The following is an 18,775-nucleotide window of genomic DNA, read 5'->3' as shown; positions in this document are numbered from 1 at the left end:
ACAACACTGTTCACAACAATGTTCACAACAATGTCCACAACCATGTTCACAACACTGTTCACAACAATGTCCACAACCATGTTCACAACAATGTTCACAACCATGTTCACAACAATGTTCACAACACTGTTCACAACACTGTTCACAACACTGTCCACAACCATGTTCACAACAATGTTCACAACAATGTTCACAACCATGTTCACAACAATGTTCACAACCATGTTCACAACAATGTTCACAACACTGTTCACAACAATGTCCACAACCATGTTCACAACACTGTTCACAACAATGTCTACAACCATGTTCACAACAATGTTCACAACCATGTTCACAACAATGTTCACAACACTGTTCACAACACTGTTCACAACAATGTTCACAACAATGTTCACAACACTGTTCACAACACTGTTCACAACAATGTTCACAACACTGTTCAATGTATCTTTTTTCATCTGTTATTCATCATGTTGACCAACATTTTCACATCTGTGCTGCACCTGTTGGTAATGTATTCGTAATACATTCATGTAAAGGACTGTCAGGCCTCTGGCTGTGGACGTTCAGACCAGGGCAGATCACCTGAAGCAGATTACAGGTGTGTTGGAGGGTAAGGAGTCAGATTACCTGGTGCTGCAGGTTGGTGGTGTGGAAGACTGAGTCCAAAGATGGAGCAGATGAAGTTTCTCTGACATGATGAATGAAAACTGACCTGCAGGTCCTCAGAGGTTAACTGACTCACACACTCACACACACACACCAACAAAGAAGAAACAGAGACATAGGGAAGGGGGGCTACTTCCTGCCAGATAAACAGTGTTTGTTTCAAAAAGACTCCTTATTGGTTAATGGGGTCGTGACCGAGGCCAATGGTAGGGGGCGAATCAGTGGAGCCTGACACAACAGTGTGTGTGTGTGTGTGTGTGTGTGTGTGTGTGTGCGTGTGTGTGTGTGTGTGTGTGTGTGTGCGTGCGTGTGCGTGAGCGTGCGTGTGTGTGTGTTTGTGCACGCGTAATTTGTGTGATGAAAACTAAAACTCTGTTCAGATGAGTCCATATCTGTGAGAAGAGATTTACCTTTACCTCAGACACACACACCTTATTGGTGATGGGAGACATATTCAGATGTTGTTGTTCAGTAGCATCAGACAGCCATGGCCCTCAGACACTTAAACGTTTCCCTGGATCTGCTCATAAATTACTTTGAGGTCCGTTTAAAAACTCTTTATTATCTTCATTTATCTTCTATCTTCTATTATCTTCACTTCACAAGCTTATCCGCTGTTGTTTAAAGATACAACAGTCCTCTGGTTGAAGACTACACTATCACAGCCTGAAATGACTGTAAACCCTCTCCACAGGTTTCATGAATATTTATTAGTATTTATTTAATGTCTGTGGAGTTTTTCCTCTGTGTTTCTGGAGTTTCTGGAGTCTCACTGGGTTCATGTTACCTGACTGTCCCACAGCTCTCGGTTACAGTCGGACATCAGGATCACAGGTCTAGGTGATCTCCAGTCATTCAGAACCAAGCTGGACCAGACTATACCTTAAAGTGCCCTTAATTCCTCTTCTGGACCTGATCCCAGAGTCCAGCTTGGCTCCAGCTTGGTTCTGGTTTCAGGATGTCCTGCTGCAGATGGATGCAGACTCATGTTCTGCCCTGATTCCCACAGAAAGCAGGAACTCACTTCAAAATAAAAGCAAAGAAGGTCACTGGGTGTTCTAGCATGTAAAACTGAAAGGACAATCTGATGTACACAATCTGTTATCCAGACTTTCAGAGGTGTTGGTGGTTTTGATTCTAAAACACTGTGGTTCAGAAAAGATGGTGGTTTTGGTTCAATACTGAGAAAGTCAACATGTCCTGTCAGTATTTAATGTCCATCACTGTTTGGTGTCAGGAGGTGACAATGGAGAAAAAATAAAACAGTAACTTCAGTCATTCTGTTGATAGAAATGTTTCGAGGTGGTTTTACATTTCACTGATGTAAACCCTGGAGGAGGTGCAGACTGAGGATGATCTAGTAATAAACCTGTTGCTCCTTTTTACTTTGTCCACCAGGGGGAGTTGTTTACATTATTGATTTTACAATGACAGATTTTTTTTCTTTTGAGATAAGAAACAAATAATAATTAATGAGGCTGTACAATCACTGGCTCTTCTCCTGTAATAATATATGTTAAAATGTGACGAGAGGAGGAGGAGAAGGAGGAGGTGTAGGTAGAAGAAGAAGAGGAAGAGGAGGAAGAGGAAGAGATGGAGGTTCAGGGTGTAGTTCAGAGGAAAGCTGGCAGATCTGTGTCTTTGTAATGATGCCTCCTCTCTATACATCCTCTCGCTGACACAGTGTGAGAGTAAAGTTCACTGAGGTGAAGCAAACTTTTCTTTCTCATCATGAAACTGAATCAGCTTCAGGTTCGTTTCAGGTTGTCAATGTGGACTTCCTGCTGTTCGCTAATCTGTCGTGGGTGAGTCAATGTTCTGAGGTTCAAGAGTTGAACAGATTATAAACATGAAGGATGACCGTGTTTTTATTTCATTCATTGGTACATGTGTCGGTGTTGAGACAGAGAAATGATACAAAGTACAGATCAGATCAGCTGTTACTGCCATGTATATATCAATATCAATAATTGGTTTGTTGTCTATTGATATCTGAATGTTATACAACATTATTTTGGGTATATATTCATACTTTACATGCTGCATGTTTATGCATTTGTTGATGTATTTAACATTTTGGTGGTGCATATTACAGTTTTTATGAATTGCTAAAACACTAAATTCCATTGTCTGAACCAAATTCTCAGTGACCTGAACCCATTTATTGAATCAATCACTGTTTTGGTAAAACCAAAAACAACTTTCACCTAGTTAAACACAAGTTTCAGATTTCATTTCACCTTTTTGCAAAACTTTAAACTAACTCACTAAAACACACTTTGTACTGTGATGCACTCATGATGCATAATGGCAAACACAGGTGGCAGAAGTTAAATATAATGTCAACACAGGTGTTATAGTTTACATACAACAACTAAAAACTGTTCACACTCTAATGAGATAATGAAACCAATATAGCCTACTGTAAACCTACATGCTCTGGACACTGTGTTTTTGATTCTATTATGTTGTGTGTAATGAATGCTGTGTTTGATTTTGAGCGCAGAGGTGAGGTGATTGAAGAGTCAGATTTGGTGAATGTAGTTTGACAACAGGATTTTGTGTTTGCAGTTTTGAGAAAAGCATGGCAGGTTTCAAGAAATGTGGTTCAGCAATTGTGAAAAACTGTAACATTTGGGTGGTCTATAGTAACTTTACAGGTCTCTCCAGGATTCTTGTCTTTAGCTGCGAAATCTCATGTTTCTGTGGAACAATACGAGTCTGTTTTAACCAAGAAGTTAATTACACCTGAAACCTGAGGAGGAGACAGAGGAGAGGAGAGGAGAGGAGAGGAGAGGAGAGGAGAGGAGAGGAGAGGAGAGGAGAGGAGAAGAGGAGTTATAACGTTGTTCTAAAGTAATTAGAGCTGTACAGTGTAGATACAGTTGTGTTATTCATACTGAGGAATGTTTAAACTCTTTGTGTGTGTGTGTGTGTGTGTGTGTGTGTGTGTGTGTGTGTGTGTGTGTGTGTGTGTGTGTGTGTGTGTGTGTGTGTGTGTGTGCGTGTGTGTGTGTCATGACCTCCACTGCAGAAGTCTTGTTTTAGTACGAAGCCTTGTATTGATCCCATTTGTTATAAGTTACTACAGTACAAGTGAAAACACTTCCCTTAACAATTTCAAATTAAGAGTCCTTGTATGAGGTACTTATTTATAGTCAGTGTATCACCTGCCATAAATTTGAGTCAGCAGGCTCCAGTCTGGAGAAGCAGCAGGAGGACATCACAGGAGTTGAGTGATGTGCTATTGCGGATGGGGACAGGAAAAAAATATTTTAGCCACTTAAAAGATGAAAACCAGTATGAGTTTAGTGTACAGTATATTTACCATATTTTCATTGCTTAAACATCAAACATCACTCAGCTCCTGTGACGTCCTTCTGCTGCTTCTCCAGACTGGAGCCTGCTGACTCAGCTCTACTGCAGGTGACACTGACTACAGATAAGTACCTCATGCAACCCCCTTCAACACACATACACCCACAATGACTGAAACAGGACAGTTGTACTTTAGACAGGTCCAGGTAAACCCTGCCCCTCCCCCAGTGAATGCTGGGATACACCTGCACAGGATACATGCTACAGAGGACACATGATGGATGGAAGTAACAGTTACACAACTACTACCCAGAAGTAGTTAGTAGTAGTATTTCTTTGGTTTTGGTTATAGCAGTAGATGCAGTAGCAGTAGTAATATTTGCAGTAGTGTTTGTATTAATGTTTGTAGTATCTTCAGCAGTAGTATGAGCAGCCACTCCCCTCCCTCAGTGTGTATAAATATGAGTGTTTGAGGGAGGAGCAGCAACTCTTCAGCTGCTTCTCTTTAGTTTAACAGGAGAACTCAGACAGCAGCATGCTGCCACCGTGAGTACTACTACTACTACTATTACTACTACTTGTACTGCTAATACTACTATTAACTATACTACAAATACTGCTCTTACTACTAATTATACTGCTAATACTTCTATTACTACTAAGTATACTGCTTATACTGCTGTTACTAGGGTTACTGCTACTACATTATTATTACTATTGCAGGTTATACTGTGTTGTATGTGAATGTTTTCAGAATTTAATGATATAATACTTTGTACGGTTGTAGTAATGTAACAGTACTGTAATACTCTGTACTGCTATAGTAATATAACAGTACTGTACTATGTTTTAAGTATCAGTGGTACTGCAGTAGTACATCAGTGGTACTGCAATAGTACCACAGTAGTACAGTAGTACTGTAGTAGTGCTGTAGTATTATATTATATAAATATGATATAATTCTATATAATTCTGAGGTGTCTGTTGTTGTGACTTTGTGTTTCATCCTGATTGGCTGCACATTTTGATTGACAGTTTGTTCGTCCAGTCAGTGTTCAGCTTCATTTTCATACATTAGTACTGTTGTCAGCTCAATCCTTGTATCTCCAGAATGTCAACAGCTGTGTTTGACCACTGGAGATATGAGGTTTTACTCTTCTGTTGGCTGATCAGAACTAATTCATATTGATTATATTGACTGGTATTGATTAGTATTGACTAATATTTGCATCCCCTGTAACTGATTGGTGTTGTTCATTGTTGACTGCTGCTGATCTGTGCTGACCGGTATTGATAAATACTATTATCGACTGTCATTCTGTTGTATTGATGGTTTTGGCTGGTACTGATAGTCATTGATGAGGATTGATTTATACTGACTGTTACTAATTAGCAGTATTTCTTGGTATATAAGGAACTGACCATTGTGGACTGATGTACAGCATTTCAGTAGTGGTAGTTATTGATCAGTATTGATCGGAATTGATTACTGAAGTAATCTCTATCACATCAGAAACCTGTTGATAGTGTGGATGGTCGTCTTTCTGGCAACAACTGTCTCTACGGCTCCTGTGGAAGGTAAGAATACACACACACATACAGTATATATTACAATATATATATATAGACACAACTGCCACACACATGAATTGAATGGGAAAGCGTTGATTTTCTTTACATTTTATAATTTAATTTCACTTTATTTTTTATGCTTTCCAGAGAAGGAGAGGGAGGAGGTGGAGGTGGAGGCCACAGAGGAGGGGGAGGGGGAGCTGTCAGAGGAGGAAGAGGGTAGGCCTGAGTGTGTGTGAGAAACTGGCTTTTATTTTGAAAAGGCAGCTTCCTGTCAGTGTCTATACATTCAAGTATAAATTCCGAATGAGTGCTTCTACTCTTGACAAATAAAACTAAATCAATGAAAACTTGCTTTCACATTAATCAATGTGGTCCATTGATTTATTGATTGCTAGAACTGATTTGAAAACACAAACTCAACTTGACTTGACTTAATCTGTTGTGACTCATCTTGATTCAACTCTACTTGACCCAACTTGTCTCAACCTTACAGGACTCGACTCGACTTGTGCCCAACCTGGCGACACAGACGAAATTCTGTATCAGGCAGTTTAGTTTGGAGAGATTGGGGTTTCACCTATCAAAAAGTGATCCAATCACAAACTGAGTTATTGAATAAAATGTGACAGGACACACCCATCACGAGCACCTTAGAAACATTAGAATTAGGAATACGAAATGTGTTTATTTGGAAGCTGTTTGATCAGGTCATGTGATGAAGTTGTTGGCATCTGTGGCTTATATGATTTAGTCATTCACATCACTCTGAAACCATGGTGATTAGTGATCAGTAATTAGCTCTAATTTTCTCATATCACTGCTATGCATATGACACCCAACTATATCCGTCATTCACGCCAGACAACCCCACGGTCTCTGCGCAGAACTCGGCCCGTCTCTCTGACATATCCACATGGATGAAGGAACTTCACCTCCAACTAAACCTCTCCAAGACTGAACTCCGAGTCACCCCGCCCAACCAGTCTCTCCATCATGAAATCAGTATCAAAATTGCCTCTTCATCTCTTACCCCAATCAAGGTCACAAGAAATCTGGGTGTGATGTTTGATGACCAGCTGTCCTTCTATGACTATGTTGCATCTGTCTCCTGGTCCAACATCAGAAAAAACAAAACGGTCCTGACTCAGTACATCACCCAGCTCTTGGTCCAGACCATGGTTATCTCTCACTCGGACTACTGCAATGCCCTTCTAGCAGGCCTCCCTTCATGCACAGTGAAACCCTTAAAGATGGGCCAAAATGCAGCAGCCCGTCTGGTCTTTGATCAGCCTACAAGGGCACATGTCACTCCGTCACTCGTTGACCTACACTGGCTACCCATGGCCACCCAAATCAAATTCATGTCACTAATGCTGCCTTCAGAGGGAAATCTGGGTCTGCACCATCAACTTCAACTCAATCATACATCCTTATGCTCCTTCTCAGCCACTGTGTTCCTCCAAGGAATGTTGTCAGGCTCTGCCATCCCTGAACACTATAGTTCTGGTCTGTGGTTCCCCGATGGTAGAACAGGCTACCAAATGCTATCAGAGAAGAGGCATCTTTCTGTATCTTCAAGAACATCTTGAAAACTCATCTCTTCAGAGAGCACCTCCTCTCCTAGCACCTCTAACACCCTAACATGTCTAACTAGTACTTAGTATGAACTTTCGGTTCCTCTTTACCTGATCTCCTTCCACTTATTCAATAGATGTAGTACTTAGCACTTACACCAAGGTCTCCCTCTGCACTGAAGCTTTAGTTGTTGACCTTTGAGTTAAGATTAGACTACAGACAGCTGTGGACACCATGGACACCTAGTTGTTTTCATTTATACTCTGGTGGACGGCCTCTTTACGTGTGCAATAGATCAACATCTATGAATTCTGTGCATGTGCACCACAAATCAGAACAAAATTACGACATCCATGCAATAGAAGAATAGATGCTTTGCCTGCTGTTCCTCTTCTGTCTAAGATTAATCCTTGGTGGGCTCCTCACAGCCTCTGTTCAAATTCAGTGTCCATGTTTGTTTTCCAGCTCATGCGTCATCCGCACCAGAGCCTCATGTGCACCCTTCAATGAAGAAAAATCTGAAAATCAGTGAACTGTAGCTGGTGTGTCTGAGTCAGCTCAGTATAGCTTTTATGTTTGTGTCATATAATTAAAAAATTAATCTTTGTGATGAATGAATCTAAATCAATCTCATATGTAAATATTTGCCATGAGAAACAAGTTAAATAGTCCATCAAAAAATATATTTACAAAGGTAAAGATACACTTCCATCAGAGAATCTGTCCCTGTCGAGTTGATGCTTCATACTGTTGTTTCATATATAAAGTTTTCAGTTGGGTGGAAAAACTTTCTGTACTTTCTCCATAAATGTTTGGCCACACTGAGAGTAGCACATAAAATACATGATGGTCATTTCTTTGCAGTATTTGATCCATGAGTCTTTCCTGTTGGAAAGATGTGTTTCAGCACCTGATCAAGTGCTGATTCCTCGTCTGTCCTTATTAGTAATTTTTGACTGTCATGGTACAGGAGCATCTGAATGATCTTTTCTTTTGCAAGGTGAATCCATTTTCATTTCCTCATGACCAAACAGCCGAGCAAGAGCGAGAGTACTTACAGGCCTGACACAGGTAGATGACATCCCACATAGACTAGAGTGCATATATATATAGTTAAAATAGTTATTTTAACAACCCTGGTTTATATACAAATACAAACACCATGGCAGTGAGCCTTGTTCATCCTCATGATCCATAAACACATGCTGATGGCAGCTGATGCTACTCAGCTACCACAGGAGTGTGGCTGTGTTTTTATCCATTCTGATGAACGTAGCTGCTGCCTCATTCAGTTATGAAGAATAATGAACTGAATTATCAACATTATCATGGATCTGGGTGAAAAATCCAAAAAGTATGTTTTAGTATTAGTTTAATAAATGTTTGACAACCGTGAACACAGCAGTTTTATAGTAAATCACATTTCATATAAATTGCACATTTTCATATCATAATTATTGTTGATATTTACAAACACGTGTGTATTTATTGGTGCAATGTGACATAAGGACACATTGACACAACAACATGTAGCTACAACAACAGACAAAGCAGAGCTGATGGAGGAACTCATGCGAATGTGACAGTGGGATGTATGGGATCAGAAGAGGGAGGAAGAGGAAGAAATGAAACAGAAATAAAGCAAAATGCTTTTTTCAGTTTGACTCTGTTTTGTCTTTGAGTTGTTAAAAGTCAGAAACGTAATAACGTCACTGAACTTCGATGTTCTCGTCTGGTATTCAACAAAAAGGAAGAAAAATAACAAAAACAAAGAGGTCAGGAAAGAACGACTGATGACCGAGTGTAAGACGAAGAAGAGAAAATAGAGATGACACCGTTCAGGGAGAAAAGAGTCAACAGGTCTGACCCAGAGGAAGAGAGAGTTTAATCTGAGACCTGTGATCTTAAAACATGTTGTAAAAAACTTCTTAATTAGAGAAATAAATGTTGGATGTTTTTTTCTTTCCAGATGATGATGACTCCAAGAGTCAGGATAAGATTGAGGGTGAGAGGATAAAACACACTGTGACCTTTAACCTTACAATATAAACCTGCATAAACACAAAGACATGAAAAGCTGAGAGACTGTAAATGACTGAGGTGATGACAGATCTGTGTCGCTGTCATCTGATGGAAACTCATCATCAATTGGAGCCAAATAAAACCAGTTTGTTTGTAACAACAAGAGAAGAGTCATCATCAGATGTTAACGACACTGATGGAAACAGAAGCTTTATTCATGCTGAACACTTGGTACCTGTCGTCCCCGCCATCCTCCTCTCCCACCACCTTCACCCCTGTCCTCCCCCCTCTTACAGGCATTCCTGGTGGGCAGCAGACCACCACGGCGGCAGCCGGAGGTTCAGGTGAGTTGATCCTGATCAAGTTTTTCCCTTCTGAACAGTGTGTTTGTTCCTGTTTGGTCTCAGGTTTAATCCAGATTAACTGGCTGGTATTTAGACCAGGATTAACCTGATCCAGTCAGATCCACATGATGCTGCAGGTCTCAGGTTACTGCAGGAGGTCAGGGTTAGTGCCACAGCACCACCTGCTGAAACTGAAGACACAGAAAAGACAGACGATTAAAAATCTAAATGTGCAGAAAAGGGCAAAATACACCAGTGATAAAAAGTCAGGTGAACATATTTATATCAGTCTAGAAAACAACATTATTATTCATTTATCATGTCACACTGAAAATTCATTTGAATTTCTAATGGCTGCAATATTAATAACTTTACTTAAGAACCTTTCACCTGTCACAGTCTTCACAGGTCCCCAACACCTGAGGTCCTTCCCACACAGGTCCTCAGGGAGATTCTGATATTCATTTTGAGGACATTTGCTGTTTTTTATTTTTGGTTTATTGTTTATCGATTTTGCACAGACAGAACCTGAACAGACTGAATGATTTGGATGAGAAATAATCTGCAGTTTGTTCTTGTACAATGTTTGACAACCAGTGACTGGTCGCAGTCCATCTGCATGGTTACAGTAAAACTGACAACAAACACTTCACCTCACTAACCTCACAGCATCTCAGTGTGAACACTGCAGGAGAGGTGAATAACATTATTGGTAAAATATGAAATAATGCATTGAATCATCTAGATCATTCTAATAAATCCAGTTAATCTACTGTAAATAAATGTAGTTTAATTTGTTTATGTTCATTTTCAGTTTCGAGGGGTCAGACAGCAGGAGGAGGGAGAGGTGATGGAACAGCAGGAGGAGGGAGAGGTGATGGAACAGCAGGAGGAGGGAGAGGTGATGGAACAGCAGGAGGAGGGAGAGGTGATGGAACAGCAGAAAGCTCTGCAGGTAAATGAGAAGAATAAGTCTGATAACAGGGTTTATTAAAAACAAACAGATTAGGGGCGTCAAGTGGCGTAGTGGGTTGAGCAGGCGCCCCATATGTAGAGGCTACAGTCCTCGCTGCAGTCGGCCCCAGTTCGAGTCCCGCATCGGACGGCCCTTTACTGCATGTCATTCCCCCTCTCTCTGCCTCCCCATTTCCTGTCTCTCTCTACTGTGCTATCAAATAAAGGCATAAAAAGCCCCCCCCCCAAAAAAAAACAGATTATGGTCATGTATTCAGTTCAATATTTATGTTATCAATATGTTTTAACTAATCCCATAGAAAATAATCAATTAATCAATCATCACAACCAAGAGATAATCATCAATCACTATATTTTAACTAATCAATAGTCATAACTGGTAGATAATCACCAATCAATCAATCAAGCAATAAATAACTTAAAAAAACAGTACTTTACTTTGTTATACTACTTAGTACTATATACACAGTACTTTACTGTATTTTGTTCCTGTTAGTTTTCTATTGTTCTCCTGTTTACAGAACAACAGTAAGTTCTCCTCCTGTTCTCCTGCCAGGTTCTGCAGGTTCTGCAGCAGCACCAGAACTCTCTGGTGTATCTGCAGGTCACACTGAAGCTGCAGGTAAACAGGTTATATTAAATATAAGATAATAACGTGAAGTCTAGGGTAACGTGACGTAAGGTAACGTGACGTGGGTGTGTTGCTCAGGTGATAACGAAAGCATGAATGAATACTGAATGATGTTATTGATGTTTGAATTTATCAGTCAATCCCCAAATTAGTTTGTCAGATATGAAACGTTTATGTCTGCAGGTTCTGACGGAGTTGACTCTGAGTCCAATGGTAAATATCTGTAAAATCATTGTCAATACATCCTGATCAATAACTTACTAAACTCACACTAAAAACACACACACTAAAGAATTAAATCAAAGAATGACCGATTATTGTGATGTGTGTTTCAGGTAATGGACAGAAGCTGCTTAATGGAGGAGGAGGAGGAGGAGAAGACAGAGCTGACAGTCAGACAGGTGAGCTGTAGGGGGCGGGGCTACAGGAAGAGATGGACAAGTGAGACAGGCTGTGAACTGAATGTAGATGTTTTTAAAACGTAAAGAAAAGTCCCATGTCCTCTCTGTTTGCCTGTCTCTCGCTCTCTGTTTACCTGTCCTTCTATTTACCTGTCCGTCTCTCTGTTTATCTGTCTGTCTTTCTGTTTACCTGTCTGTCCCTCTGTTTACCTGTCTGTCCCTCTGTTTACCTGTCTGTCCCTCTGTTTATCTGTCTTTCTCTCTGTCTACCAGTCTGTCTCTCTCTGTCATCTGTCTCTCTCGTTTACCTGTATCTCTCTCTGTTTACCTGTCCTTCTGTTTACCTGCCTGTCTCTCTGTATATCTGTCTGTCTTGATGTTTACCTGTGTATCTCTTTCAGGTGTGTTGGGGTCATTTGGGGTCGGAGTTTCTCACCTGGATTATACAGGTGAGTGTCCAGGTGAGGTCTGTCTGCTATCATCTCTTTTTCATCAGATCTGATTATTGAATATTGGTTATTGATCTTTCCCAAACATTAACTATACTGCACAGAAAGGTTCTGGTGTCTGAAGGATCCTGATCAGCTGTCACCATGAAGGAGCAGTGGTGCTCCTCCTCCTGGAGCTTTGAGGTCCCCCACTGTCTCTCAGACAGACAGTTTCAGCTGCTTGGACCTTTGTAGTTGATCATAACTGATTTTCATTTTTACTGGGTGGCGTTGTCAGCACCAATCCCCGGCCTCTTACCTGGAGGACTGGTGTGCTGTCTGTCATCAGGCCCCTCACCTGAGATCAGTTCAGCCTGGGTGAACTTGCTGGGAGCTGAAACACAGATGTCAGGGTTTATGAGACACACAAGCTTCTACACAACAACAGGAGGGAACATCAGCTCAGGGTGAGTTTTACCAACTACACAATACCTGGTCCAAGCAGCACAACCTCAACACAAAGGTCCATCTTTACTACGTCAGGTCTGTCGTCATGTAGACCTCTGACAGCAGCAAACCAAAGCCAACATGACAAAGATCTGTTCTTATCTAACAATATATCAACCTTGGAGATCAAACATTAAGAGCATCATCAGTGAGATGACGATGATAAGACTGTGACGGCTGATCCCAAAGACTGAGCTGAGACGGACTGTGACCTGGAGCAGAACGAGTCAAGATTTGGAATCTCAATCGCTGAGTCACTAGTCGAAGACGCGGTCCACAGCCGAGGACTGAGATAGAGATCCATAGCTTCACCTTCCGGATCAGTTCCCTCTGAAGCACCACTGTCTGATAGAGTCCACATCACTGCTGACTGCACCAGTCCACCTCTTGATCTCACCTCTATCTGACCCTCACTGGTGAACCAGACCCTGAGATACTCGAACTCCTTCACCTTGGGCAGTGACTCCCTCCCAACCTGCAGGGAACAATCCACTGGTTTCCAGTACAGAGAGTACGCAGGACTCTCATCCCTCTCACTGGAGGTCCCGGTCTGATTAAACTAAGAGAACCACGGAGATACAATCCTGAGGTCACCCTATCGACACACCTCGACTGCAACGAGCCGATGCCACAATAATCAGTCGTCGGGTTGTTTACAGCGTTGTCTGTTTTCAACATGTCCACTCATCTGTGTGCTCTGCTTCTTCTTCTCCTCCAGGAATCATCGACCCATCCACTCATGACTTCCTGCTTGGCCTTATGGGTAAGTTTACCTGACAACAGACAGAGTTTAAATCTGATGGTTTTCTACCTGTCAGGTGATCCTCGGGTGTTTCAGCTCATGTTGATGAAAATTTACAGTTTGAAAACTGCAAAATTTCCTTTAAACTATCATCAGCAGGTAGAGGAGTCAGCATACAACAGGTTAAAACCAGGTGTGTGAGCTGATGGCTCAGGTGTATCAGTCAGTGATAATGTAAAAGATCAACACCTGGACAACCTTTTGTTACTGTAGAAACTTCAAATGATAAACAAATAAAAAAAGTCAACTAACTAACTAAGAGACAACACAACTTGATTTCCACAAACTCTCACACATACTGTTAATGATGTGAAGTGTTTTATTTCTAACCTGTTTTTAACTAAGTAATGTTTATTCTTTATTTGAATTAAAATGAAACACTCTTAGAGTAAAACTAAAAGTTTAAAAGTGTCAGATCACAACAGTAACAACATGTTTCTGATCTGACTTGTGGTCTCATGTGTGTTCAGGTGGACGTGATCCATTCAGTCCAGATTTTCACATCAACATCCCTGGTCTGATCTTCCACGGCTGTCTAAACATGTATCTGTCACTTAATATGGAGGTTAAATAACTTCATACAGGAAGGACACAGGATGAGGTGTTTAAAGATGACTGACAGCTCTGTCCTCCAATCAGACATCAACATGAGCTGTGATGTCTACACCTGAATGAATGCTCATTGATCAGGGCTTCTGATTTAAAAAGGAAAAGAAATCAAGATTGTTGAAATATACAACAAACCACTGCAGGTGTGACCGGTGCAGGTATGATCAGCACTGGTGTGATAAGCAGAGCTTTGTCCTTTGTTCTGACAGGTCACATGACTCCACCCACTCAGCTGGACTCCACAGGTGTGTTTTTTCTTCAGGATCCAAACTCTCCAAGTTCAGATTCCCAATTGCAGGAGTCTTGGTGTACTCTGTACTGAGAAAGGCTTCTTCTTCTTCTTCTTCTTCTTCTTCTTCTTCTTCTTCTTCTGTCAGTTTTAAGAAGATAAGCTGTGTCATTGATCAGCTGTATTATTGATCAATTGATTGGCCTGTTTTTGTCTGTGTGTCAGTGATCAGTTCAGGTGTGACAGCAGCCCCATCTGCAGAGCAGAACAGCGGCTCCAGCCTTGACTCACCTGCAGGTATTGACCTTGCCCCCACAGGTGTCAGCTGATCAGGGATCAGGTTTGTTTCTGTAAGACTCTGTACAACTCACCTGTTCTGGTGTCATCCTGTTGAAGATCGTGTTCATCAAGCTGACATCAGCATCGACCAATCAGGACTAGACCACACCGCTATGAGCTCAGGACCTGATCAATCACTGTCCAGCTCTGTCTCAGGCTCCTCCCACTCTGCAGTCCAGGAAGGTTGGTGCACAAAAGACTTTTTCTCTGAAAAACCAGAAAGACTTTTATTCTGATACCTGAAGTTTGTTGCTTACCCTGTTTTTCTTTGTCAGCTGCAGCAGCTTCATCTTCATCACACAGTGAAGCTCACAGAGGACAAACAGGTAAACTCACCTGCACAGGTACACATGATTCATGTGTTGATGGTTCATATGTCAGACACCTGAGAGTCAGAGTTGAAAACAAGAGGTAGAAATGTTTATACCACACACACACACACACACACACACACACGAGGCGCTTCAGTTAATGTTTATTTTTATTTTATATATTTCCTCACAGATGGAGGTGACTCACCTGATACTAATGGTAGGAGTCTGTTTGACATCTGAGAATTATAGATACTTAATGATGTTTAATGATTCATGTGGGACTTTAATAATTTGTATTTGTGATGTTTGAACCACGCTGGACAGTTGTGTGGCATTTCAGCTGTGAGTCACTGACAACTTGTGTTTTTCAGGAAATGGTCGACAGACTCAGCTGACAGACACAAACGCAGGTAAATTCTAGTTCTTCTCTGACGCTTTATTCACCTCCGTCGGTCTGAACCAGCTGATCTCAGGTCAGATATGTAGCTCAGTCTCTTGTCTCTGCAGTGACCGACCGACCAGTTCCCTTCAATGACCTCCAGACTGATCTCACTGGTACAGTCTGATAATTGATCTACTGGATCATTATTGATAAACTGTTGATTGATTAGATTTTTGTCAGGGACAAACTGGTCTGATTAACTTATTCAACAATTAGTGACCTAATTAGTGTTAATGCCTAATGATGATGTCAGCAGGTGGAGCACAGTCAGTGACCAGTCACATCGACCTCACAGGTGAGAGGAACTGATTAAGTCAATAAATCAATACACCAATTAACAGTTTTGATCACTGACAGAAACCTGACTCTGTGTTCTGATTGGTTCTAGCTTCAGGTCTTGGACTGGGACATGATGTCACAGGTAAGAGTTACTATGACAACCAACAGTAAGAGTTTGTTTTGCCTGCAAATTCACCTTTGGGGACTCACTTCCTGTCATGTGTTGCAGAATCGTCCCCTCTCGTCCTCCACACAGAGACTGTAAATGCCTTCACGCACACACTGAACTCAGGTATACTTGTCTGTTTACCTGTGTGACACACATCTGTCTGTCTGTTTATCTGCCTGACACACACCTGCCTTTTTATCTGTTTGACACACACCTTTTATCTGTGGGGACAAACCTCCCGTCTGTCAATCATCCTGTTGTTTTTGGGGGGGGGGTTTTAAATTTCAGGTGTGTACTCCCACACAGACCTGGTTACCATGGCAACCGACTCCACAGGGACAAACACAGGTGAACTCCACTTTTGACATGGCCAAGAGTGAGTGATGCTGTAGAAAGGTTAAAGGTCAGACATGTTCAACATGTTTTTGTGTGTTTGTAGTGACAGCCGATCCAACAAGAAGTTCAACTGACTCCAGTAAGTTACTTTTATTTAAACAGAAGAAGAAGTTCAGGTCAAGTGTATCATGTCTTCATCTACTGTAGAATTGTGTGGTAGTGTGAGTGTGTGTGTGTGTGTGTGTGTGAATATACTTTATGTGTGTGTTTGTTTCAGGTCGTCCAGCTGTGACAGATCACACACAGGCAGCTGGTAAGTTTTACAGATGTTCAATGTTTAACATGAGAAACCAGTCTACAAACCATTCTGAAACCAGTCTAAAAAAACATTCTGACACCAGTCTAAAAACACCCCACAAACCATTCTTAAACTAGTCAACAACCCAGTCTGAAACCAGTCAACAAACCAGTTAACAACCCAGTCTGAAACCAGTCTACTAACCAGAAAATCAATTTCCAGTTTCAGGTCAAACCATTTTAAAGGTCTCTGTATTAGGTTTCAGTTTGAATCCAGTGTGTGTTGTTCTTGTTAAAGGTTCTGGTTGGAGTTAACTGCTCTGATTAAGGGTTAGGATGAACTAGTCCAGTTTATGATTGTTCATATCTTACCTGAGATCAGGTGCTGAAGGCTTGTTCTTTCTCTTTTCTTGGCTCTGCTTGTTCTCTGCAGGTTCAGTCACTGAACAGTACAACCCATCTGGTCAGGGTCCTGAAGGTTCGTAACAATACGCACTGACCTCTGACCCTCTGTATGAACTCTGAATCTCTAAACCTGATCCCCTTTCAGTCAGTCCCTGCTGGCACCAGGCTAGCACCTGCTTCATGCAGACTGTGATGACTGGCTGTTCTCTGGAGAACCTGTCTGAAGGCTGCTCAACTGTTTATTTATGACTTTTTTCACTTGTTGCATGAACCACAGTAAAACCACAGTAAAACGTGCAGATCATAAAGGTCTGGGCTCCTTCCAGACCTGCACCCTGTAATGTGAAAACTCCAGTCACAGTGTGTAACCACTGGAAATCTAATTGATTATTATTTATTGAAAACAGCAGCAGTGCCCTCTGTTGGGGATTAAAACAACAGAGACTAGATGGATAGGTCAACCTAGATTAATAGACAGATCAATACCCAAAGTATCAACACTATTGATACTTAAGGTCTGTTATGAAGTGTTATTTGAGTATCAATAACATCAAAGTGATTCATCTCTTTCAAACAATTCGCTCTGTTTTCTGTCTCAGGTGCAGAAAATGTGGAACTGGAGGATACCTGCTGACTTCCACATCAAACCGCGAGTTCGATTCCTGCGCTACAGATTCCAGTGTACTGACCAAACAGCGTGGCCCAGGAAATATGACCCATCCCGCTAGCTGTAGGCTCCGCCCTATGAGCAGCAGTGGCTCATTGGTGTTTTTTAAATATTTAAAATGTGGAGTTTGTTTATAGACATTTATTTTGTTTTAGAATAGAATAAAAATAAAGTTTCAGCCAAATCTCGACTGGTGGGTGATTCTGTTTTGACCTGAGGGCATCATGCAGGATGTAACTGCAGGATTTTCACTGTCTTGATTGTAAAATGTGGTTTTAAACTTATACAATAAATGTTTTTGTCTATTTTGAACATCCAATTGAGAATTTGTCTTCATTCCACACTGATCGTCATCAAGATGTCACTGATCAGTTCTTTGTCAATAATATTATTATTATGGCATCATCATCACTGACATCAGGTGTGTGATGTTGAACTGAAGTTTTTCATACTTCATACTATCTGGTCTTTGACCCTGTCTTTATCTCACACAATCCTCTGCTATGAGCAGATGAGGGGGAACTCAGACAGACCAAACATATGGCTTTAACCTATTTAAGTTGGTTGATAAAAAAAACAAATGCAAACACATTAATGACAGAGGATTTTATACTGAAGGGCAGCGCCCTGATTATACAGCAGCTGATAAAACGTTCAGTAGGACCTAAGGACTCATTTTCATATCATTAAAGAAAGAAAATAAAACTAGTTTGTGCTTTGTTAAAACTAGTTTTAAGAGATGAAGTATTGTACACATGAAACTGACTTAATGACACATTATGTTAAAGTACTCGACAGCTTTCAGATGAATTCAGGTTGTAGGTCAGTGGAACCAATCTTCCATCAGTGTGGTGTTTTTAAAGGACATGGCTGGTGCAAGATTTCTGAGGTTTATGTTAATGTTTTAGATATTAAAAAATCTGAGAATGATATATCAGCTGATTAATTGACTTCAGACAACTGATAACATAAACAAACATCTTTCTCTTCAACAAATTTTTTAACAATGACCAAGACATGTACTAGGCAGGACATTTTACACTGTAAAAATAAACTTGTAATACGCAGGCACTGATTCAAAGCATTTGTTTTGCTTTTCAGCTTCTTGTCATTCATCAGCCGAAATGTTACTGATACTGATTCATGTGCAATAAGACAATATCAGCCGATACTTTGACCCAGTAGATCTGTGCACTGTAATTTGTGTTACACTCTGTGTGTATTAACTATATTCTGTGCTACATTGTTTTCTGTTACACTGTATCTGTGTGTCACTGTATTCTGTTATGCAGTATCTGTTACACTGTATGTGTTTGTGACATTGTATTCTGTGTTATACTGTATTGTGTTACACTGTATGTGGGTTACAGTCTGTGTTAACACTGTATTGTTACACTGTATCAATATTACACTGTATTGTTACACTGTATTATGTGTTA

At 40.9% G+C, this 18,775-nt stretch overlaps 1 protein-coding gene across 4 annotated transcripts; it reads left to right on the top strand.

Moving 5' to 3' along the window:
• The first annotated feature begins 4,485 nt into the window (after positions 1-4,485).
• On the top strand, positions 4,486-17,647 carry si:ch211-80h18.1 (uncharacterized protein LOC555593 homolog). Of its 4 annotated transcripts, none has more exons than XM_056398690.1 (26): positions 4,486-4,536; positions 5,504-5,568; positions 5,710-5,781; positions 9,110-9,145; positions 9,459-9,506; positions 10,321-10,461; positions 11,038-11,103; positions 11,296-11,325; positions 11,448-11,513; positions 11,915-11,962; positions 13,167-13,211; positions 14,069-14,104; positions 14,314-14,385; positions 14,485-14,610; positions 14,703-14,753; positions 14,932-14,958; positions 15,113-15,151; positions 15,249-15,296; positions 15,437-15,478; positions 15,572-15,604; positions 15,692-15,754; positions 15,914-15,979; positions 16,071-16,106; positions 16,245-16,280; positions 16,698-16,742; positions 17,269-17,647. In XM_056398690.1, the coding sequence occupies exons 1-26, from the start codon at positions 4,526-4,528 to the stop codon at positions 17,301-17,303; spliced, it is 1,383 nt and encodes a 460-aa protein (XP_056254665.1). In that variant the 5' UTR covers positions 4,486-4,525; the 3' UTR covers positions 17,304-17,647. The 4 variants fall into 4 exon arrangements, with proteins under 4 accessions (XP_056254665.1, XP_056254663.1, XP_056254664.1 ...); XM_056398688.1 differs by having other exon boundaries at positions 11,915-11,974; positions 15,440-15,478; XM_056398689.1 differs by having other exon boundaries at positions 11,915-11,974; positions 15,920-15,979.
• Positions 17,648-18,775: the final 1,128 nt, after the last annotated feature.

Source organism: Seriola aureovittata, chromosome 16, assembly GCF_021018895.1.
Source record: "Seriola aureovittata isolate HTS-2021-v1 ecotype China chromosome 16, ASM2101889v1, whole genome shotgun sequence".
Classification (NCBI taxonomy): domain Eukaryota; kingdom Metazoa; phylum Chordata; class Actinopteri; order Carangiformes; family Carangidae; genus Seriola; species Seriola aureovittata.
This window is presented reverse-complemented; position numbering and strand designations above follow the sequence as displayed.

Excerpts from the sequence above, each read along its gene's own strand:
- si:ch211-80h18.1 (XM_056398687.1), top strand. Across the intron at positions 9,146-9,458 it reads GAGTCAGGATAAGATTGAGG|GCATTCCTGGTGGGCAGCAG; the intron begins GTGAGAGGATAA and ends CCCCTCTTACAG. Across the intron at positions 16,281-16,697 it reads AGATCACACACAGGCAGCTG|GTTCAGTCACTGAACAGTAC; the intron begins GTAAGTTTTACA and ends TGTTCTCTGCAG.